Source organism: Lynx rufus, unplaced genomic scaffold, assembly GCF_022079265.1.
Source record: "Lynx rufus isolate CCGP_SWC_20201006 ecotype Redwood Valley unplaced genomic scaffold, mLynRuf1.p SCAF_5, whole genome shotgun sequence".
NCBI classification, from domain to species: Eukaryota; Metazoa; Chordata; class Mammalia; order Carnivora; family Felidae; genus Lynx; species Lynx rufus.
Genome location: NW_025814867.1, coordinates 106,144,015 through 106,168,273, shown reverse-complemented (window position 1 = coordinate 106,168,273; position 24,259 = coordinate 106,144,015). Strand labels below are relative to the sequence as shown.

The following is a 24,259-nucleotide window of genomic DNA, read 5'->3' as shown; positions in this document are numbered from 1 at the left end:
GAATGTAAATTGGTGCAGACAACAGTCTGGAAGTTCCTCAAAGAATTAAAATGGAAATACCATATGATCCAGTAATTCGACTACTAGTATCTGCCCAAAGAAAACAACAACACTAATTTGAAAAGATACATGTACCCCTATGTTTTTTGCAGCAGCATTATTTATGATAGCCCAGATACGGAAGGAACCTAAGTGTCTACTGATAGATGAATGGATAAAGATTGTGTGTGTGTGTGTGTGCGCGCGCGCGCAGAAACAGACCCATAGAGAACAAACTGATGGTTGCCAAAGGGGAGGAGTATGGGGGGGGATGGGCAAGATCAGTAAAGGTGAATTGGAGATACAGGCTTCCAGTTATTAAATGAATAAGTCATGAGGATAACAGGTACGATACAGGGAATACAGTCAATGAGACAGTAATGGCACTGAATGGTGAGAGATGGTAGCTACACTTGCGGTGAGCATACCATAAGGTATAGATTTTCCAGATCACTATGTTGCATACCTGAAACTAATGTAACATTGTGTCAACCGTCCTTCAATAAAGAAAAATGTGTGTTCAGCATAACCCATACATCAGCCACTCCTCTACTTGGCCATCCACCTATCCAAGAGCCACGTGCTAGGCACTCTTGTGAACGTATGTGGATACAGCAGTGAAGCAAACCATACTCCTATCTTCAAAGCATTAATATTCTAGCAAAGAAGATGAACAAATAAGAATTCAAGCAAATGAATGGAATTTCAGGCGGTGACAGATGCTATGAAGAAAAATAAAGCACAAGAAGAGTGCAGAAAGGGACTGCGTAAGGTATGGGGAACCATTTTAGATATGCTATTGGAGGAAGGCCTCCCAAAGAAGCAAAGCAGCGGCATTTCATTATTAATGGTTAGGAGTATGACTGGTATTTACTGAGACGGCACATTCTTCCCTCATTCTACGTAATAGCTGACAGGGGAGCACTGCAGTATCACCCTTAAGTAAGGTTGGAAAATTAATAGTTTGGTGCTAATATTAATTCTAGAGAGAATTCTCCCTTTAATAGAGAAATAAGAGAATGCAGCATGTTGATGCACGAAGAGATTTTTCCCATTTCTCATCTCTGGTATGGCAAAACAAAGGTTAGAGAAGGAACAGACTCTGAATCAGAATATGTGCTTTACTGAGTGATAAGGTTAATATGAAAGCTGCTTCTTTTTTTCTTTTTTTTTTCTTATTTGTGGGGCAGTTTCGTAGGGATTCCACTTGTAATACAAGTTTTATAAGCACACTGTAAAGTGACAAAAATACTTTGCTGGGAGTGCTCATTAAATTCTGTAACGAATAAAAAAGTGCTCTGAAAACCAGCAAGCACTGTATAAATGCAAGGAAGCATTATTACTATTGTTCGCTAACTCACCTGAAGATGAAGGAAGCGGATCATAGTCCTGTGATGCTCTGTTGGCTTTGACATTTTCGCCTGGTAATCTCCTAGCAGGAGGCAAAGGAACTTGGCCACTTGCTGGATCAAGAAAGGGATCTTAAAAGTAAAGATAATTTTCAAATTAAAATGATTATCTCTACCAAGTGGCTGAAGGAAAAAATCCTAGAAATTCTCTATAAAGATCAAAGGTGTTGGAAATAAATTAGAAAAATAATTTCATGACTGGTATTAACCATTTTCTAATCCATTTGCCTATGTCTAATTTATTCATCACTTGCTCAAATATGCTCCTCCTATTTATTCCTAGATAATACAAAATACTAATTTTATATTTAAAATTTTCAGATCTTAATTATAAAATTCTTGGTCATAAAAGCTGCTTCAAATTATTATTTTCTGTCCCATTCTGTCCTACACAATGAACAGAAGCTGTTGTAAAAAATTTTTTTTGACTTTTGCCTATAAGTGTCATTATAAAATCAGTTAATCTTTAAAATGGACCTGACATTTGGGATTTGTGAGGATTAAATAAACTCATGTACATAAATTTCCTGTACATATAAAGTGTCTTTTAAAATACTACTATATTGGGCATCCTATGCTAAAAGTCTTATTTTTGAGACAGAGAGAGAGAAAGAGACAGGGTGGGGGGAGGGTGGGGGAGGGGCAGGGAGAGATGGGACAGAGGATCTGAAGCAGGCTCTGTGCTGTCAGCACACTTCAGGGCTTGAACTCACCAACTGTGAGATCATGACCTGAGCCTAACCATGTGAGCCACCCAGGTGCCCCTAAAAGTCATTTTTAACTGGCTCACTAAACAGTAAATTCAATTACTAAAAATTGTGCTATTAACATTAAGGTTTGCACATACACTAAAAAGTGACGTTTTCAACCACCTTGGCAGTCAGAGAGGGGGTATCTGAAACAGTGCAAATTGTGAACTGTACACAAATAAAAAATTATTTTGCTACTTCTGATGTTTATTAACTGGAACTGAAGGCAGAAAAATAAATTTTGTCAGTCGGGTACTATGGTAAATTGTTAGGATCATAAACCTAACTGATTTAAAATTAGTAGTTTATGGATTTAAATCCATAGAACTGGTTTCAGTTCTGAGTAGGTCCACATTACCTCTGCCATTTCTGATTCACTGATAATTTACTTAGCCATACCACTTCTATCTCTGGTTCCTCTGTTTTCTTCTCTCATATTACTTTCTTTTATGTCTGTCAGTATCTCCAGAGGTACTCTAAGTTCTTTTGAGGGCAGGGGTCTTACGTTACTCATCATGTTTGAATTATGTCCTCTAACACACAGTACCAAGCACGCTGCTTGGCAAATAGCCTAAACTTCAAAAGTATTTGCTTTTAACTACCAAAAACAAACCCAAATAGATTAATATTTTTCACAAATTCAAAATCAGTGAAATCTGAAATGCTACCATAAGTAAAAATTGTAGATATTAGGGATCCGATTATATTTCATTGTTTGAACATCCCTTCAAGTTTGTCATTAAGAATATGTAAGGATTATTTATAAGAAAATGAACACATTTATACTAGTTTTTGACTAGATAATGTAAGGCAAGAGTTGAAGTCTTTGATTATTATTTTCCTCTCTTGAATACAGTAATTATTCCTGGCTTTGCTGGAGGCTTTTTGACCTAAGCAAGGCTACTAAACTTGCTTTCATTAAATTCGAGATTAAAATTTGTGTTAGATTTAGCACTTTCAGTATTTGAAGAGTCAATGGTTCAGCCTCATTAACTTTGCTGAAATATTTTAGGAAGCAATGAGAAGATAAATCAAATTCCATGCAACAAATGTTAATCATTTGATTTGGAAGAGTAACCAATGGAACCAAGTATGGTGATTTCTGCATAAGTTTAAAAATTTCCTCATGATTTAGATTTAAATATTCATAAAATTTACTTTCAGTTATTGTGCATTTTAAACATCACTGATATAACATTAGGTCAGAGGAAAGAATGCCTTTTACAATACACATACTTTTTAAAAATTTCTTTAGGGTAATTTATAGGTTTGTCAGATATGCTGTTACTAATCATGCATTTAAGACTAAACATTAGATTCTGGATATACTACAGGTCATAAGTAGACTAAAATATACAGCTGTATGATAATGCTCCATGAAACTATTTCACTTAAAAAGTCACTAGGTACACTAAAAATATTGTCATAAACAGCAAAAATACTTAGTTCAATTCTGAATCACTACCATACGTCTTCCTTCATGCTAATTTTGCTACTGGGCAGGTATAGGGCACACTGGGCTTCTATAGCAATTTGTAAAGTTGAAAGTATTCATGCTTCATTGGGAAAAGATAGACAACACAATTACTACGGAGAGTATAATAATTATCAACTGTCTCCTGATAAAAAGAAAATTTGAAAAGCAATAAGGTTTTCAAAAATAAATTCTTCAAAAACTAACTGAAGTAAAATTTTGTATCCACACTTAGAATTAAAACGTACAAATTGAAAATACCATAGCCGGTGTACCATTTATATAGTAATAAAAGTTTGAGAAATGAGTGAATAAACATGATGGGATTAATCTATTCTAAAAAGCAAAGTGCTATTTGCCTGTGATTTACAGTATGGTAATGCTAAATTGAAAATTTAATACTTCATTTAAAGATTATAAAAATCTAAGGAAAGACAGGGAGGAAAGGTTTGCTCACTGTAAAAGAAGTGGGAAAATTTGCATCGACCAAAATTATGCTGTGTAAGAAGGAAACCTATCGAATGGTTATCTCAAGGAAGAGGCGTCATGGAATGTTTTTCTTAATTCTTGTTTTTGTTATCTGAAATACTTCCAAATTTTTACTCAAGTGTAGAAAAAGAGGCAAATAAAACTGGACAGTTAAAACAGTGGCATATTTCCTCTGGGGCTGTCCAAAGACCATCTGCAGTATTTACCAGTTATCCCCCAAATTTTAAAAGAACATCAATGCAGGATCTAATAGCTAGAAGGGTTTGAAGAGCTATGTAGGTGAAATAAAATTCCTCTCTCTCTGTGGCCCTCACTCTTTAACTCACATTTACAAAATCCATACTGTGATTAAATCCTCCAGTATTAGAGAACTCACTACCCCTCTGAGATACAATAATTCTTTAAAAATTTTTTAAGAATTCCTTAAGAATTTAGGAAATTACGATGAAATTTCATTCTTAATTATTCTTCTCTGGTCTGCCTTGGAAGGAGACACTGAGGCTATCTAACCCTTCTTTCCCAAATATTGTAACTAGATACAACTCTTTATATATATATATATATATATATATATATAGATAGATAGATAGATAGATATAGATATAGATATATAGATAGATATAGATATACATATATATAAATATATATGTATATCTATATCTATCTATATATATCTCCAAGGTTGTCTCTCTCATTAAATGTTGCAGTTCTTTTAATCTGCTATAGTTTTTTGCAATCAGGTGTAAATTCCCTTCAGCACCCTGGCTCTCTTCCCCCAGGAATACCCCAGCTCAGTATTTTTCAAAATTGAACATGCCTCATAGTCCCCTAGAAGGCTTATGGAAACACAGATTGCTGGGTGCAAAGTTTCTACCCCAGAGTTTCTGATTTAGTAAGTCTTCTGTGGAGCCCAAGAATTTTAATTTTTAAACAAGTCCCTCTGGCAGGGGACCTGGCTCAGTGGCTCAGTGGGTTAAGCTTGACTTCAGCTCAGGTCAAGATCTCGTGGTTCATGAGTTCAGTTAGTCAGCTGTGCTGACAGTTCAGAGCCTGGAGTCTGCTTTGGATTCTGTGTCTCCTTCTCTTTCTGCCCTCCCCGACCCCCACTCGTGCTGTCTCTCTCTCAAACATAAACAAACTTAAAAAAAAATTGGTTTAAACAATTCCCCTGGTGACACTGATGGTGCCGGTCTGAAGACTACAATTTGAGAACCAACCGCTGCTCTAGCCCATCAGTCCTTCAACATGTCACCACAGTGGTCCCACGCCCGCCGAGCACTGGGGAGGACCTCACCTCACCCCTCCGATCTGATCTCTGTGAGTGAAACCCTCAAATGTCACAAGCTCCCTTGGTAGCCACATCATGATAGTGTTTCATAAAGGTCATAGTTAACAAAACTGCCTAAATTCCCTTCAATAACTCTTGCTAACAATCCAAATATTCTATTTTACTTGTGAAATTGCATTTCTGGATCCAAATGGAAAACTTTCATTTGATTGTAATAAAGTCAAATTTGCTGGCTTTTAGAGTTGAATTGTGACTTTAAGATTAGAGAAGGACTTCAAAAGAGATCCAGGTTAGAAAAATAGTGAAAGGAAGGTTCAATAAGGGCTGCCAGATGTGTTGTGTATTTTGTGCACTGCACAAAGACATGCAGTTATGGGAATGAGCAGAGTTCAAGACAGCCTGGGCTTTGTTCCAGGAGCACCGGCCCTGGCACAAAGTGGAAGGAGGGGTGCCTCTTTCAAGGCACCAGCACAAAAGAAGTGCCTCTGTGAATGGAACAAAAGCACATATATGCTAACAAAGTGTAAGGCTTTTTTTGAGGATTCTTGAGGTTTTGTGAAGATAGGACTATAGCCCGTCCAGAATGGATGCTCATGCACAGCAGTGGGCATTACTATTTGCCAAAAGAAATCTTGCATGAAGGCTGAAGACAGAAAACAGATAAAAGAAGCATCAGAGCTGTGCCCTGCTTTGCTTCCCCTCCAGCTCCTGCAGGAATCCTGAGGCTCCTTTGCAGAAACGCAGGACCTTGCAGTTTGAAAACTGCTGTTATAAGGCTGGAAAGGTGAACCTGACTCTGGTGTGCAGGGCACTGAATACTGGGAACAGAGATGGAGGTTTGATTAGGTATTTAATACAACGTCATGAGGAAATCCAATCTTTTTTTTTTTTTAAGACATCTATCCTTTGTCTTTAATTAGGGATAATGATTTCATCAAGGAAACCAAATCTCAATCATGCCAGTATAGGTTACACTGGACTAAAACTGTAAAGACTGAACAATATGAAAACAATGGCAGTGCAATCAATGCTCATACAGTCTGTTTAATGTAACAATCACCTCTGTTTACCTTTTATGGTTCTAGAATTATTGAGTCAAACTTTCATTTATCATTTACAGAGTATTTCACGAAATTCAATGAAAGAAGAGTGAAGAAAGGTCAAAAGTCTTATACTTTAGATATACAGTGTGTTAAATAATTTGTAAAATGATACTCAAATACTTATTTATGAGTGAAAAGAAACCTACATGTTCTATTGTTATGTAAGAAAAATTACAGTATTTCTTTTGAAAAAGAGGAGAGCTAACACATGTGGCTTAAGAGGGTACAAACTTCCAGTTATAAAATAAATCATAGAAATTAAAAGTACAGCATAAGGAATGTAGTCAATAATACTGATATTACACTAGATGGTGACGGAAGGTGACTACACTTATTGTGGGGAGTACTGACTAGTACATAGAATCACTGAATCGATATGTCGTACACCTGAAACTAATATGACATTGTATGTTAATTATGCTTTGATGAAAAATAAATAAAATTGAATAAAAACAGTTGTCTCAATGGATCTCAGAAAGTATTTGGCAACAGACTAGAAATTTGTCATGTGAATGATATGAAAGGCTAGAAGAGGGAAAAAAAAGTTTTTTTCTTGGAAGTATTTATGATCAAGGGATGCCAACATTATTGAGAGTGGAATTAGAATACCTCCCTGTATAAAAGAAGGTCAAGAATGACAGTCCCAGGTTCCAACAACACCGCCCTGGCCCCATGCTAACCTCATACCACAGGTTAAGGCTGACTACTGCCAAGATGCCTGGCAGCCAAGCAAAATCAAAAACAAGCAAAACTCTATAGGAAATAAAACCGTTTACGTAAGTTTTGTTTTACTGAATAAAAGGGGCATTTTCATTCTGTAATTTTTTAATAATGAGAGCATTTTTGTGAAGTATTTTATATGAAGCACCATGAAAAATTAAATTATGATAAAGAACTCAAACATTTTACAACTAACTCTTTTGATTAAAAACAGGTAGACGTCTGTATTTGTGTAAAATGTTCTCTTCCAACTCCTGGAAGGCTTGACTTAATTTTAAAAGAAGGCACTACATTGGCTTTTACTTAATGGGGCCTAAATCACATATATAAAAGGTAATAGATACACTGCAGGAATCTGACCAGAGACTATCCAGAAATTAGCCTTGGGAAAGGTTAAGATTTAGAGTAATTTTTTTTTTTTTATGTTCGAGTCCACGTGTAAAACAAAGATTTGAAGGAGAGAAAAAGATAGTAAATGTTATCAGTGTTTATAAGAATGAACAGGAGTCTCATAGTTATCTATGCTTTCTGCTTTGATTCAAAGGCATATGAGTTTTCACCCTCTGATTAGCAGAACCCAGTGAATTCACTCCAGGAGATCAGGGAGGCATCCAACACAGCGGGTGACACAGAAGACAATTCAATCAGTATTTACTGATGAAAAAGTGAACTCAAAATTATTTCTTAAACTACTTTTAGGAGCTGAAGCTACCTAAGTTACAGGTGTGTAATTTGTGGGTCTTATCCATAAATGACCTCAAACTTTCTAGGTTATCAAACTAAGTGGAAAAGAAAACCCTAGAAGAAACATGAGTGCTGAAAGTGAATGATAATAGTTAAGATTCACAAGTTTTCACTGAGGCACAGAGGAGGCCAAAGCACAAATTGAGCACTTTTTAAAAAGTGATTTTAAAGTTTGCTTATTTATTTTGAGAGAGAAACAGAGAGTAAGAGAGAGACAGAGAGAGAGAGAGAGAGAGAGAGAGAGAGAGAGAGGGAATCTCAAGCAGGCTCAGTGCTGTCAGCACAGAGCCTGACACTGGGCTCAAGCTCACAAACTGTGAGATCATGACCTGAGCCAAAATCAAAAGTCGGACAGTTAACCAGCTAAGTCTCCCAGGCGCTCCGCTTATTAAAATCTTTTAATGATTTATCTAATATACAAATGTATCCAAAGTAAATTGAGATAAATGTTTCCGAACACAGATCAGTCTCACCAATATGACAGACTGGAACAGTTAATATCAGCAGATTCACTGTAACTGATTATTTTTTCCTGACAGTTCTGGCTAATGGAGCAGATGGCTTATTAAGTCTCTTTATTTTTATTTTTACTCCTCACTTGAAAGGTTTAAAAAAAATCTGTGTATTAATTTTTCCTGGAAAAACAATAATTTAAGTAGATATATTGAGACATTAAAAATAACGATGGTAACAATAAAATGTAGATATTTCAGAAAAACTTCTCTATTAATGCTGTAATAATGCAATTTACCAAAATATTATCTTTTTGAATAAAATTATAGCCATAGCTAGTAAAATTAAAACTTATTAGAAAAACATACGGTACACAGAATCGGGACAGTCTAAATTCTGTCGTCATCACTAATAGGTTAGTCACGGAGCCCTTTTGGTTCTCAGGGAAGCCTTGTGTGACATTAGGGTGTTATGTGGATTGGAGGAGCTCCATAGAATCTATGATTCCTATCGCTTTTGTCATTTGTGGAATCCTTTGCATTAAAATCAACCAACTGACAAGCAAACCTAAGCAATTTCTCATTTTCTCTACCCAGAATGTTCTGCTAGGGAGCTAGAAACCAATAAATTACTGATGCTTATTTGACGGTATGATCTTAGAAATATTCTTGTTTTAAGTGAAAAGTTTTCTTTGGCTTTTTCCTCTCACCTGAAGGAAGAAGGAAAAGGTCCTGTCCTGAGGATGGTCGGCTATTGGAGCCAGGAGGTTTTGAGTGTTCGATGAGGCTGTGCCTTGCAGGCGGTGGGGGAGGTGGCAGGGATGGGGGGAGGGCATCAAAAGCATCTTCACCTGCATTTAAAGAAAGGTGAATATCAACAGCAAAGCCTCATTAATGAAAACACAGCATCAGGCCAAAGCAATGATTGATTTTCTCTTGCTGCTCCTAAAGAACTTCAGCGGCAGGGTTTATCTAGCAGTTTACCAACTTTGATAATGAAAGCTAATTATTTTCTGGGAGTGTTTGGAGAGAAACACAGGCACACAAACACACATGTACAGGTGTAAACTTTTCCTATCACCCAGGCCTTTCTGTTAAAAAAGCAGTACTGCGGGTTATGAAAAGCTGATTATCTACTTATAACCTTTATAATAGTAAGACACGGGAAGTTAGAACTAAAAATTATTATAGGTCATACCATCAAAACCAGAATTTTTTATGTAACAATAAGAGTTCACAGCCTCTTATTAGAAAATCACACTATGCACAAAAATTTTAATGTTACAGAACAGAATAATCTTTTAAAGTTTGTTCTGAATTTTAATTCATTTAAACTAATGTTCCACATATTTCATTGTTAAAATATAGAAAATGAACATACAGTACAGGAATATATTTGTCTACTTATCAGATATTTCTAAAAAGGAACAGCTAAATATAGAACTATGTTCTGTGGTCCCCAAACTACTTATATCTGCATATTTCCCAGCTTTAGTAACTACAGAATATTGCAGAATGCTTTTATGTCTACTTATTTTTCCCCTGCCACATCTTACTATTCTACTCACATTTTCCCATATCTTGATTCTTTAAAACAATAAAATTGCAAAGTATGTATTTTTGTAAGTAATCTCAAATACTTTGTGAATCAAACAGGATATAAACAAACACGTACATGTTCCAGTAATAAAAATGCATGTATTTAAATTTATCGACTTAAGCCAAAGTTACATTTTTTTTTTTATTAAATTTTTTTTTTTTCAACGTTTATTTATTTTTGGGACAGAGAGAGACAGAGCATGAACGGGGGAGGGGCAGAGAGAGAGGGAGACACAGAATCGGAAACAGGCTCCAGGCTCCGAGCCATCAGCCCAGAGCCCGACGCGGGGCTCGAACTCACGGACCGCGAGATCGTGACCTGGCTGAAGTCGGACGCTTAACCGACTGCGCCACCCAGGCGCCCCCAAAGTTACATTTTAAAGAAAAATGGTTTTACCATTCATCTAACTTGCCTTGCAAAAAATATTCAAAACACATTCTCTAATGATCATAAATATTTGTCTAACTTAAAATATTTGAAGGTATGAGGGTGGAGGGAGAGAGCTTTGCTGTCAGCCCAGCCTTCAGCTATTTGCTACATTCATCATCTTATTCATTCAAATCCTTTTTCAGCCCCTAAATGTCAGGTCCCATGCTAGGCACGTGGGTAACTATGAAGATCAAAATCACAAGGACCTGATCCAAGGAGCTTAGAGTCCACAAGGAGATCTAAGAAAAATTCACAAAGAGGTATGATTCACAGGTGAAAGTATCACAGGTCCCACAGAGAAAGCTACACGTTTAAGAGGGAAGGAAAATGTAGAAAGTGGCATTTAGCAAGGTGTTACCAAGAACAGGAAGGCCGGGGATATCAGAGCCTCAAAACCACTTATTCATCAAATGCTAGGATGGTATCTTCTTGACAGACTGAATAGTATAAAATAAATAGTATAAATAAAGCATGAAATGCACATGAAGAGCTAGAGGAAGGTTGAGTTGTAAAGACAGGCAGGAACACTGATCTGCACTGTCCGATGTGGTAGTCAGCATCCACACATGGCTATTTAGCTTAAATTAAAATTCAGTTCCATCCACAGTCACACATGTGAATATATACATTCATCACTACATAAAGTTATATTGGACGATGCTTGATTTAGATCATCAAGACTTGGGTAGCAGGTCAAAAACCAGCATATAGGAAGAAGTGGGAGGGAGAAAAAAACTGGAGGTAAAGAAGTTAGCAGGTGCTTGTAATTCATGTAGTTGAGAATGAAGAACTGAACTACAGAATGAACAGGAGCAAAAGACACTGCTGTTACATAACCAGAAACACTGGTTGATGGGGTTTGTGGAAAAACTCAAGAGTCATTTCACATTTCTGGGAGCCTAATAATTAATTCACATACGTTATGTTACGGTGACTTGTGAAGCCTTAAGGTGTGTGGAGATTCTAATTGTCTTCCTCTAAAAATAGGGGGAGAAGCTTCCAACTTAGAATTAATGAAATCAACACAGATACCAGCACCAGCCAAGTTTAACATATATACACACATGTACCTTCACACATGTACACACACACACAAACTAGTGTACTTCATATTAAAATTTGAACCAGAAAAATTGAGATTCCTTGGATGTGCAGTTGCAATGATTCTATGACAGAATCTATTTCTCAGTTCTCTAGAATAAAATATGTAAGTTTCCAAAATGTAATTAGCTAAGTGAATGGGGTCATTGTATCCTGAAAGAAAAAGTAAGTACACATTCATTAAAGAATTGTACTTAAAGAAAATCTCAGATGAACATTTCAAGTCTAGTGGAACACAAGGCCTCAGGGGAAGGAATGATGCTCTGATAGGTTTTTAAGATTGCATTTAGTACATGAGAAGACAGCTTGATAACACGGAGATTGATGGCCAGCTACGTACACCATTGCTTCAATCATATAAGTGGAATAATGGTTACATGAATTTAAGAGCCACCACTATCCAGAGAATCCATTCTAATTCAGACCAACTCATAACCCTGTAAGTCTGTGTTACACTGAACTCTGAATTCTAATAATTCAGATATTAACTGAAATAAGAGGCAGGGTGGCTTATTTGAAAAATTTTTAAAGGTTTCAACCTAATGGAGGGATGAGAAGATCATAATCAGAGGGCGTCCTGTTGAGTGAAGAACCATGCTTTGGATTGTCCCGAGTTGGAGGCCTGGCAGGTGGTAATGGCACTGGATCAGAGGCTGAATCAAAAACATCTCCTAGAGGATAACACAAAATCTTAATGTATTTTCAGTACAACAATGGCATGGAATTTTGCCTTTAAATTCTGACCATTAAGATGAAGAACACAAAGAGAATAGGTTTTATACATACCCTTTAAATATATGCCTAATTCAGGGATGTTTGGTTTCTTCATCTCTGAAGATGTACCATGTGTTCCATTCAATATACAATGACCATTATCACAGGACCTAACACAGAGATCAAAGAACAAAAATCATAAGGAAGATTACTTTCCATTTAAAAGTAATTTGGAGAGGTGATAGGAACTAGCAACCCTGCTCATATGCTAAAGTTTGAAAATAAATGTGATTTCCTTTTCTGGAAAAAGTGTAAGAAATATTATTCAAATATTCTTTTTAGATTTTTTTTTTTGAAAGAGAGAGAGATGGTGCACACACACCTGTGAGCACACAGGGAGGTGGCGCAGAGGGTGACAGAATCTTAGGCACCATGTCCAGTGCAATGCCGGACCCAGGGCGGGATCTCATGACTGAGATCATGACCTGAGCCAAAATCAAGAGTCAGACACTTAACCAACTGAGCCACCCAGGCGCCCCTATCCAGATATTCTTACTGAACTATTTTTGCAAAGAAATAAAATAAGTAAAAAGATAATCTTTAGGAAAAAAATGAAATAAAGAAATACAAGCACTACAAAAATTGTTGATTTCCTAAACACATCTGTGAAGTTAACACATCATTTTGGACAAGTTCAATAATACCTTGTCAAGTTTTTGAAAATGTAGTAAGGCCTATATATATGTATGTGTGTGTGTGTGTGTGTGTGTGTGTGTGTGTGTGTGTGTGTATACACACATATACACATGTAATAGTCCCAATGACTTTATTATTTGTTAATGATGTTTAACATATTTTTATTTCTGTAATTTAAACTTTCCTTAAGGTAAACTAGAACCCACAAAGAAGGAGAATTATTAAATGTTCTATAATTTCATTAAAATTTTGATAGGCATATTCAAATACCTAGGGTCTGTCACAATTTCACTACTACTATGAACAAAACCCCGCCCTTCTGATAACTGTAGAAAAATGACTTTAGCAAAGGCTTTGGGTACACGACAAGGTGTCTGTAAAGGATAATATTTACTAAAGCAGTATTTTTGTTGTTAGTATTAATACTTTGAACTATGTGTTCATTAATACTATGAACACAATGGACAAAACTGGGGCCTGGGAAGATAGTAGGAAGAGAAAGTACAGAGCATACTTTGTCTTTAGAATATAGCTGTGTAACAACGAACTCTCTGCTCACCAAGCTATTCTGTTCATAAAAAGCTATAGAAAACAGAGTTTACATTTTCCGTTTCTCTGATTTACTCTGAATTCTCGGGGCAAAGTAAAAGTACATACATAATGGAGGAGATAGCGGATATTTAAATAGTTATTGCAAGAGGGCTTCATCTGAAATTCATTTCTATTCTCTCTGGTGGCCACATCTGTTTCAGGGGCCAGAGATGGTTCATTTTAAAATAGTTATCATGTATTGAATTTTCATAATAATGATGGATTTTTACTGAAACTGAATTGAATTATTCATCTACTGTTTAACTTTTTCTGCATATTGATAATTTATCTCTTCTGATGTTCCAAAGGGTGGGGGAAACATATTAGGATAGGAAGTATTTAAGCTTACAGAGTGCTCTGTGGAGGAAAGAAGGTACTTCATCCATTGGCTTTCAAGAACAAAAAGATAAAAAATTCACTCCTATTAAGTTTAGGGATAATCAACATTTATTACTTCTCTATAACAATGGAAAGATAGTAATGGCGGTCATAATTCAAATTTATTTTCAGGACTTGGGAGGTCTGCCCCCAAAAATCTCATCTGATATGATCTAACAATTAAAATTCAAAGTATTTCAAATATAACTCTCACCTCTTCAGCAATGAAAAAAAAAAATGAAATCCCAAGAAGACCAAAAAAGCTCATCTTATTTCAGTCTTTACACATTACTATACATTTGTAGGAGCCAAAGGGACTAAAAATTGTGACCATTTGTATTCGATATGAAGGAGTAACTTTCCTCTAATAAGAGTAGTAGTAGACATTTGGTTCTTCCAAAATAACAAATTGCCTCTCAGTCATTTATCTTCTCAAGGACACTATTTTATCAACAAATGTCTTAAACACCAGTGATTAGCAAGAAATGAAATGGTTCTTGTTTTGAAATATGAAGCCCTAGACTGCAGAATGTTAGTGATCCTGGTTAAGAATTCTGTAGAGTGTTGATAATTTTAACCAGGATCACTCATTTCGACAGATCTCTGGTTAAAATGAAGATTTGCTTCTCTTTTCCAAGTATTGCATTTCACCTTGGTGTGATAGTCTAAGAAAGACACTAAAACATTCTATTTAGATTTTTCATCTGGAAAGGAGGGAACACTCCACTCACAGAATGCTTTCCATTGATGGACTTGACCTTAAAACGGAAACGATGCACGAAGATAAGACAGATGGCTGAAGTGTTCAGTAGTTTTCCTATCCTCAATCAAGAGGTGCTGGAAGGCAGGAAGGCTGAGCCACCAGCTGTAGTGAGTGAAACCCCGTTTTGTATGCCAAGCAAAGCTCCAGGGATTCCGTCATACAAAGGAAATGAGCTCACTAAGTTTTAAAACTGAGATTTGACTTATTGAGTACTTCATGTAAGTCAGATGAGATAAAGAAAAATAGTATTAGATTACAGATTAATAAATCAATTATACAAGTGCAGAATCATCCTACTTAAACACAAACTAATATTTCAGTACGCACCACCCAGTTTTAACAACTGCTCTATACCTCAGTGGGGCTGACACTTCAAGGTTGTCTCCATTACAATGAGAACAAACAACTGGCAAGAAGAAAAAAAAAAGAAAACCCTATTTCTCACATTCTTATTTGATCTAAGGAAAAGTAAAATAGTACCTCATTAAAAAAGGTAAATACTTCTTAGTCTTTTTTTCTTAACTTCTTCAGGATATGATAAATAGAAGTAGGCAGCATATCAAGAAGGGAAATGAATATAAATTATACTAGTCCTTACATCAAAAAAAATTCTAAGAAAGGTAATACTTTAGTTTCTGGGCACTGATTTTTCCTCATGAGGTATGTACTAAGAACTGATAAAATGCATTGGAAAATAGTATATTGAAAATTCATGAATTAATTACCACTATATGTAATATACAGCAAAGTTTTATTAGATTATAATTTGTTTTGGGGGGAGAGGGGCAGCAAAATGTTCCATTAGATTTACTAGTCAATTAGTTTAGTCAACTGACTTCTTGAGTAATGAGAACTCTGCATCTTTTAGTTTTCTATGAAAGGAATGCAGAAAATAGTATATAATAAGAGGAGGCTTTGACCAAGAAATCAAGGATTTTTATTTAAATAGCTGTGATTCAGTTGCCTACAAATACCACACATGATAATGCTTATGCAGATGTGAGATGATAAAAAGCTGCCCATATGCTTACCTAAGAGGAGGTTTTACGTTATGGCAATGAGATGGTTGTGAATTCAGGGAAACAGGGTGGGATGAAGGAACCTTGTATTCATCGTCATCTTCCTCTACTGGGTCTCTGGTTTTCTCTGAAAGGGAATTTGCTAACGGGCCAGTACACCTACCAGAGAGGGAAAAAAAAAATCCAGTCTAGTTTAAGCATAACAATTCAGAACAGGCAAGTTGAATGTGATCTATTCAAATCAAAGGAGCTACTTTGTACTTGTGTTCATTTTTCAATTACAAGGTAACATCAGAAGGGCTGTTCTTATACTAAATACAAATGAAAGGATTTTCAATCTTTTGTTAAGACTCTATTGACGAAATAAAAGAATTTCCATACTTATAATTTTAAATGGCAGAGTAAGAAAAACTAGTAACCTGTCAAATTAAATACAAAGATCTTGAAGTTAAAACAGAATGTATAAAATTATCCAAACCAAAGCTATTAAAATATTAACATTTTGTTCCAATTTAACTTAAATGGGTAAATTAAGATTTTATATATATATATATATATATATATGTATGTATATATATATATATGTATGTGTATATATATATATATGTATGTATATATATATATACGTACATGGTAGTTTTATATATTAATGAAGTCTTTATAAAAAGGTCAACTTTGTCTCTTGTGAATATTACCTGTAGTTGAAAACAAATCCGGTTCAATTAAATGAATTATTTCTCCAGTAAGGTTCAAGTACAATTCAAATTATTAATTTTTTTCCCAACAACTAAGAACTAAAAATGACTGGAACAATTAGAAGTAGATAATAAGAGAACTTATTAAGTCTTTGAGGTAGAGTACATTATTTTCATGGCTTCAATTCTCTAATAAAAAAGAAAGAAAATGAGTGGAACAATCACCCAATATCCAAAGAAGTTTTTCAAGCATTATACTCATCCATGAGAGTAAATAAACAAAAGAAAACAAAGCCAAACAAACAAGGAACCCAGACCTTTTTCACAATTTTTCACAATTGTTATTAATGGAGTGTAACTCTTGCTTATGCAAGTGAAAAATATCAAAGTAGAAACACACAAACATACCCTAACGTTAGGACACCCAACTAGTTTGCAAGACAAAGCTTTTGATAATCATAGTGAATGTGTTTCTTTTCTTTTTTTTTTTTAATCTTTGGGACTGCAATTTTGAAGCACCTTCTGTAGAGGGAGCAAGAGTCCTTTGGTATATGTGCCATGGAACCTGAAATAACTTTTTCATTTAGATTTCTTCTCGCTGGTTAGAATGCGAAAATTTTTAAGGGGTTTTCTTTGTGCCCATTACAAGAAGACATTGTGAAAAACCTCGAAGTTTTCAAGCTTCAACTATGTATTTGAGTCTCTAGAAAGTTCAAAAATTAAAGAAAAATCTCTCCCAAGATTTTTCAAAAGCATATTTCTACCTGTCTTTGAAGACTTTTTCAATACTGATTTTTGAATTTTTGTTTGTTTGAGCAACCTCTGAATTCAAATGACAGTTTACAGTGAGATAAAATCATAGTAACAGAATGACAGAAAGTCCACTGTCACTGACCAGAGCCCAAGCTAATAACCTTATGAGGAACTACCCCTCTTATAGTGTAACCTTAGAAGAGATACATTCTAAATGAAGGCTGGTGAGTACATGCACTGCAAAACTGTGATCTGATGCATATTATGGTAGGGATTTCAAACATGACCTTTCCACAAAATCTTACACACATGGACATCAATTTAGCTAACTCAAGGACGAGAATGGGTTCTATTAGCAAATGAAACAATATACATCCTTTCTGTGCTCTAATATACTTTCATTCACAATGAATCTTTTTTTGCCAATGCAATTCAAGCATATCCGGTATTAAAGAAAAAGGAAAAGACTTCTTGACCAAATGTTCAGCAACAACATCAATGCCAGAAATCTATCTGCCGGTTGGGGGTTACTTCCAAAAATTTAAGAGTTTCCAAAGAAGCACTGCATATTGAGGCAAGAATGGACAGTTTATGAAATCACATCTGTTGTGGATGATTCTATATTTTCTTTTCAATGATGAAGAATTTCGTCTGGGTAATTCCCCCTAGTCTTTTGTCTTGATGCAAATCAACAGATAGAATATTTCTGAAGAAGATGAAAAATAAAGCTCAAATAAGATTTTTGGAATAATAAAGGCTTACCACTAAAATTTACTAATCAGAGATTATTAGCTTAAATGGATTTTACTGGATTACATCTAGAAGGGGAAAATGTCTTCAAGTGGCATTTGTATCTAAATCCCAAAAAAGTGCTTCGATATCCCATTTATCACCTTTTTAATAAGTTCTAAAGTCAGATATTCTTCTTCTTCTTTGTGTTTTTAGTGCAAACTTCTGATATCAGTATAATAGTCTATTTAGAGAAGCTAGTTTATAAGAATATCATTCCAGTGCATTTTATTCAGTATTACATAAATTTTTATATCAAATTAATCTTACCCAGTTCAGAAGGCAAAAATAAATAAAAGCAGTTTCTATAATAAAAAATAGGCTTCGGGTGATTACATATCAAAACAGGTTCATCCATTTTAACAAATGTACCGCTATGGAGGAAGATATTGATGGGAAGGGAGAGGTACGTGTGGGGGCAGGAAGTATATGGGAAATCACTGTACCTTCTCAATTTTGCTGGGAATCTAAAAAAACAAAGTCTTTAATCACTCTAAACTTGTCTAAAAAATAAAGTTTTAATAAAAAAGAAGGTACAAGTGAGATAAAGAAGTTGTATATAAAATATCAAAAAAGAAATCTCGATTCATGTAAATAATTACACTATTTGTAACTATACTTGGGATTTTTTTTCCTTCACAAACTAATTCAAAAAGTACATTCAATTTTACTTGAAATAAGCGGTAAAATAATTAGTGTAGCAATTTTCATAAGCTATCATGTAAGTTTACTTTTGGCACTGAAGAAAATATCTAACTTAAGGGACACAAGAACACTTCATTCATTGATGTGGCTTCTGAGAAATGTTTGGGATATCAGAGGAATAAAACAGAGCAAATTATTATTTGGTTAGTTCCAAGTTAAAGCGGCCAAGTAAACCATCTTACCATTTATACCTATTACTTCATTCCCTTTGTATTATCATCGTACATCCATGGGCTATTCTGCACTGTGGGTGTCATTCTGGAGTTAATACATGGGTAATGAACAAGGCCACATTCTCTCAAAGATGCACAGCCATCCTCTCCCCAACCTGCACCTCCTGTTAAATTCACTGCGTGTTAGTTATCTGAGCCTCCGGTGAGAAATACATCCACTTTCTGCAAGTGCACACTTGGAACCAACCAAGAATACATTTTGCAATGCTTTTCTTAGTGATTTTTACATGTTGAGACAAACTCAGATACACTCCTCTATAATATTTGATATTCTTGGTGTGAAAGGCACATCATCAGAGGGGTTTATTTGTGTAACTTTTCTTTCAACTTTAATTCTTTTGATTAATGTACATTTAGTATATGTGCCTTCATTGACATTGTGATTTCTATATATTCATTTCTGTCTTTCTGTCCTGAATTGCAAAATGCTTAAGGGTAGACCCTGAGTCAACAAAGGCCTGGCATGGTATGCGTCAAGGGGGGCACTCCCAGCTTTTAGACAAAAATGAGTGGTTATCAGAGAAACAGATGACAAAGCTGTTAAAGGAGAGGGAACAATCATTTTTAGGATTCTTTTATAATCTAGAAAAACATTTTTAAATATATTATTTTGCTTGATTTCTACATGTAAGAATCTTTAGTAATTTCTGAAGGCATGGTTTTTTTTAAAATATCTTTTATTAAAACTAAGTCTTCAGAGCTTGCTACATACATTAGTCCATATTTCTTGTATTAACTATCAGAATCCTAACAGGGAAAATAAAATACTTAACTCAGAGAAATCAGTCCTGAGAAGTGGTAACACAAAATAAAGCTGTATTTGAAAGGACTGCACGTATGCCACAAATAAGTAATTTCCCCAGAATATCAGAATGAGTTTTATAATACTGATTTTAAGCGTTCTTTCATGACATTAAGAAAAGTCTGTGGTATATTATTAGGTTTAACACAAGCTTTCCTGTAAGCTTTAATTATAAGCATTTCACCTACTTGTTTTTAAATTGGAGAAACAGATTTTAAGTTACATTTTTAAGTTAACTTAGAACCAATATGCATTTCTAAAATTTTCTGGGGTCTGCTTTAAAAATCAAGAAGACAGATACTGAGGAAACACATACTTTCCTTGCGAATCTAATTTTCCAGTATGTTGGACGTTAAAGACTTCACGATGATATTTACAGTGGCATTATTTGTAATTGCCAAAAACTGGAATCAACCCAAATGTCCCTCAGTGGAGGGATGGATAAAGCATGCCTTATAATGGAATATGTACTCTGCAGCAATAGAAAGGAACCAACCATTGATACACTTGACAACATTGATGAATCTCAAATGCATTATACTAAGTAGAGAGAAGCCAGACTCAACGGGCTACGTACTGCATGATTCTATTTATATGACCTGGAAAAGGCAAAACCGTACTGGACATGAATTAGACTGGTAATTTCCAGGGGTCTGGCGTGAAGGAAGAATCTGACATAGGCACAGGGGGATTTTTTGGAGTGATGGAGCTGTCCTAGAACTTGACTGTGGTGGTGATTACCTGACCATGCTTTAGTCAGAACTCACAAAACTGAATTTTACTGTACATAAGTTATGCTTTAATAACTGAAAATTTTCTTTTTAAGATTAAAAATTCATTTTAACTCATTTCAGGTATTGCAGATATGCATCTTTCACAAATATGCTGAATATTCTTAGTGGCCTTCACATAACTTATTTAATTCTATTTGAGACTACAGAGCAACATTAACAGAAACATGATAAATGCTTGACTGTTGTGGAATATGCAAGGATGCCTTCCCTTAATATGAAAATAAAATCTCATTTTAATCCTATACATTTTCTATCAATGGATCGATATGTTCATGGACAAATGGAGAATATAGGATAGATCATGCCTCTGTGGGACAAAAAAGAAACAGTATAAGGAATATATTTTACATTGTATATTTAAATAGAATCCAGTGGCTCACATTTCAATGGCTAGGTTTTTTGTGATCATAAATCAGCTTTTTTGTAAATGATAACTAACAGGTTTGTCAGACTATTAGGATTAATGTTATGTCAGTTCTCATCAGAGCTTTTAGTTAGAGACAATGAAAGATTAGTGGAATTAGTGGTATTCCCCCTACCAAGATTATAGCCATCCACCAAATTTCATTTTCCCACAAAAGATGAGAAGGGATTATTCTATGTGAATTTAGAAATTACAACACTAGAATAAAAAGGAGAGAAATAATACTCATATTACTGCTTTTTCTGTTGAGACTGGTTTAAAATGATATAGTGGCAACCCTCAATTGTTTTCATCAAGGCATCAACCAGTAGTTTCCAGGGATTCACCACAAAACACCAGAATATCTGAGTTCGGATGGTCAAGTTACTTTGCAGGAGATTTGAACAAAGTTTATTTTGCTGCATAAACTCACCAATTTATAAGTCTGAGTTTCAAATATCAAATCATATCAATAGGTCAGACTCAAATGCACAAACATTCTACATGATACAATGAGAGAAGAACACCACAGTGATCACAGTGAACAAACTGAAAAGAAAGACCCACTCTCCACCATCCCTTATATGTCATGTCAATTGTTACCTACAGGAGACCGCCATCTTTGATAATAATGAACCTTTCCATTTACCCAAGGTAGAACAAACAAAAATAGTGCAATATCTTGGCCAGTCTTAAAAAGATTTTAAGGTACTGGAGGAAAGCTGGTTCAGAGACTAATGAAAGAGCAACCATATTCATTTACTAGGATTAAAAAAATAGGGGCGCCTGGGTGGCTCAGTCGGTTAAGCGTCCGACTTCGGCTCAGGTCATGATCTCACGGTCTGTGAGTTTGAGCACCGCGTCAGGCTCTGTGCTGACAGCTCAGAGCCTGGAGCCTATTTTCGATTCTGTGTCTCCCTCTCTCTCTGACCCTCCCCTGTTCATGCTCTGTCTCTCTCTGTCTCAAAAATAAATAAACGTTAAAAAAAATTAAAAAAAAATAGAGTAGCCTCTTAATTACAGCTTTATCTTCCATTGAAAAGTTTTATACCATATTTGTCTTATACTTAAATCAATAATAATTTCTTATCATTGGGCATAAAAAGGATTCATGTAAAACCAAAGTACATTCAGTCTACAGGAATCCTCAGGTGAATAACAACAGAATATGTTTTCCTGCTCTTTTGACACTGAGCACAAATAATGAGACCTGGTATGCACCATATACAAAATAACACACTTCCATCAAGCTCATTCCCTTTCAGTGGTTTTAAATTACAATGTGATATTTGGATTAATATCTCCCAAGGCTTAGTACTTTTTTCTCTTCTCTGTCTTCAAATCTTAGTCAAAAACAAAGCAAAACAAAACAAAACTCTCCCCTCTCCCATGAGTTTGCCAAATAATTTCATTCATATTCATCTAACTTTATAGTTTTACACTTACATTTACATATAGACCATTCTGGAGACTGTTTAAAGACAACCACAATCACACGTGTGTTCACATGCACAGATGCTGATGTTTGAAGTGTGGACCTTTTTGGTGACTCAGGAGGGTGGCAGTAGTTGAGGTTACATCCACAAAACTACATTTCTAGTTTATTTTCTGAAGCAATTTGATAATAAATGGAGATTTTGATAGGAACCAATAATGTTTTTACAATCAACATTGCAGGGGTAAGTGGTATAGTCTCCTTCAAGGTAATGCTTTAATATGTAAGTTCGTATACTGTTGAAAATCTCAGAGTTACATTCGTATGCCTAAGAGCGTAGCCAATCTACTAAATTTGTGATTTGACATGTAGAAATAAATTTGTTAGCTTTAGATAGTACCTGCTGAAATATTTACCTGAATATAATATTTGGATGTTATGTCTAATTGCTCCCTCAACACTTCAATCTAGGTGTGTGTGTGTGTGTGTGTGTGTGTGTGTGTAACAGGCATCCCAAACTCTTCAGGTCCCTCAGTCTCCATTTTACACCTCTGTCCTGTTCCCACATCTGTTCCTTCTCCAGTCTCCCTCACTTTGGATAATGGCACCAACCATTCACTCGGTTTCTTTAGCCAAAAACTTATGTAAGAAGAGTCGTCACTATCATCCTTCACAGATATCCAATTTATTAACAGGTACCACTGGACCAAAATATACCCCAAAGCTGACCCAGTAACTCCATCACCGTTACTCCAGTCAGAGCCCTGACCATCTCTGACTGGTCTACCACATCAGATGACGGCACTCTCCATTGGTCTCCCTGCTTCCCCAAAGACCATTCTTCACACAGCAGCCAGGGAAATTCTTTAAAAATGCGAACCAGCATCATGTCATAATGCTGACCAAAACTTTCTAAAACTCACCAAACCAAAGTTCTTACCTTGGCTTTAAAGACAGTATACTATTTAGCCCCTGAATACCGTATTCAACTCTAGTCACACTGTCCTTGCTGCTCTTCAACATGCTGAAGGGATTCACGTGCCTCCCTTTTCTACACTTGAGTCGTCTAGCTTTCATGCTCTTTACCCAGATAACCTCATGGCTTGCTCCTTTACTGCTTTCAGGCTCTGGTCAAATATTACCTTTCCTGATGACTTTACCTAAAGTATAAACCTCCATATACTGTTTATCCCCTTTCCTGCTTTATTTTTCCTCCTAGCACTTACAACTACCTGACAAAATACAATATCATTATTTGTTTACTTTCTGTTCTCCTAACTAGAGCACAAGTTCCAGTGAGGATGGGATTTTATCTAGTTCATGCTGCATCTCCACTTATTACACACAACTGAGTAAAAAGTAGCTCAGGCAAAAATTAGGATTCTCTATTCACCGAACTGAAAATGTTATTAGCACCTTATCTGTTTGGAAAAGCAGGTAACAGTGATCAACACCACCGTCTCCAACAGCAAACCTTTCTTTTTCTTTTTTTTTTTTAATGTTTATTTATTTCTTTTTTTTTTTTAATTTTTTTTTTCAACGTTTATTTATTTTTGGGACAGAGAGAGACAGAGCATGAACGGGCGAGGGGCAGAGAGAGAGGGAGACACAGAATCTGAAACAGGCTCCAGGCTCTGAGCTGTCAGCATAGAGCCCGACGCGGGGCCTGAACTCAGGGACCACGAGATCATGACCTGAGCTGAAGTCGGACGCTTAACCGACTGCGCCACCTAGGCGCCCAAATGTTTATTTATTTCTTACAGGAAGAGAGCACACACGAGCAAGTATGGGATGGGGCAGAGAGAGAGGGAGACAAAGAATCTGAACAGGCTTCAGGCTCTGAACTGACAGCACAGAGCCCGGCATGGGGCTTGAACTCACAGACCGTGAGA

At 35.6% G+C, this 24,259-nt stretch overlaps 1 protein-coding gene across 2 annotated transcripts in view; it reads right to left on the bottom strand.

Moving 5' to 3' along the window:
- Window positions 1–24,259, bottom strand: part of CBLB (Cbl proto-oncogene B) — a 213,208-nt gene that overhangs the window by 18,629 nt on the left and 170,320 nt on the right. The window contains exons 14-18 of one of the 2 annotated variants that reach the window (XM_047099887.1): window positions 15,771–15,917; window positions 12,384–12,481; window positions 12,137–12,268; window positions 9,178–9,318; window positions 1,401–1,520 (exon numbers count right to left, since the gene is read on the bottom strand). In XM_047099887.1, the coding sequence (XP_046955843.1) occupies window positions 1,401–1,520; window positions 9,178–9,318; window positions 12,137–12,268; window positions 12,384–12,481; window positions 15,771–15,917 (638 nt within the window). The remainder of the gene's footprint in view (window positions 1–1,400; window positions 1,521–9,177; window positions 9,319–12,136; window positions 12,269–12,383; window positions 12,482–15,770; window positions 15,918–24,259) is intronic. The other variant, XM_047099888.1, reaches the window with a different exon arrangement.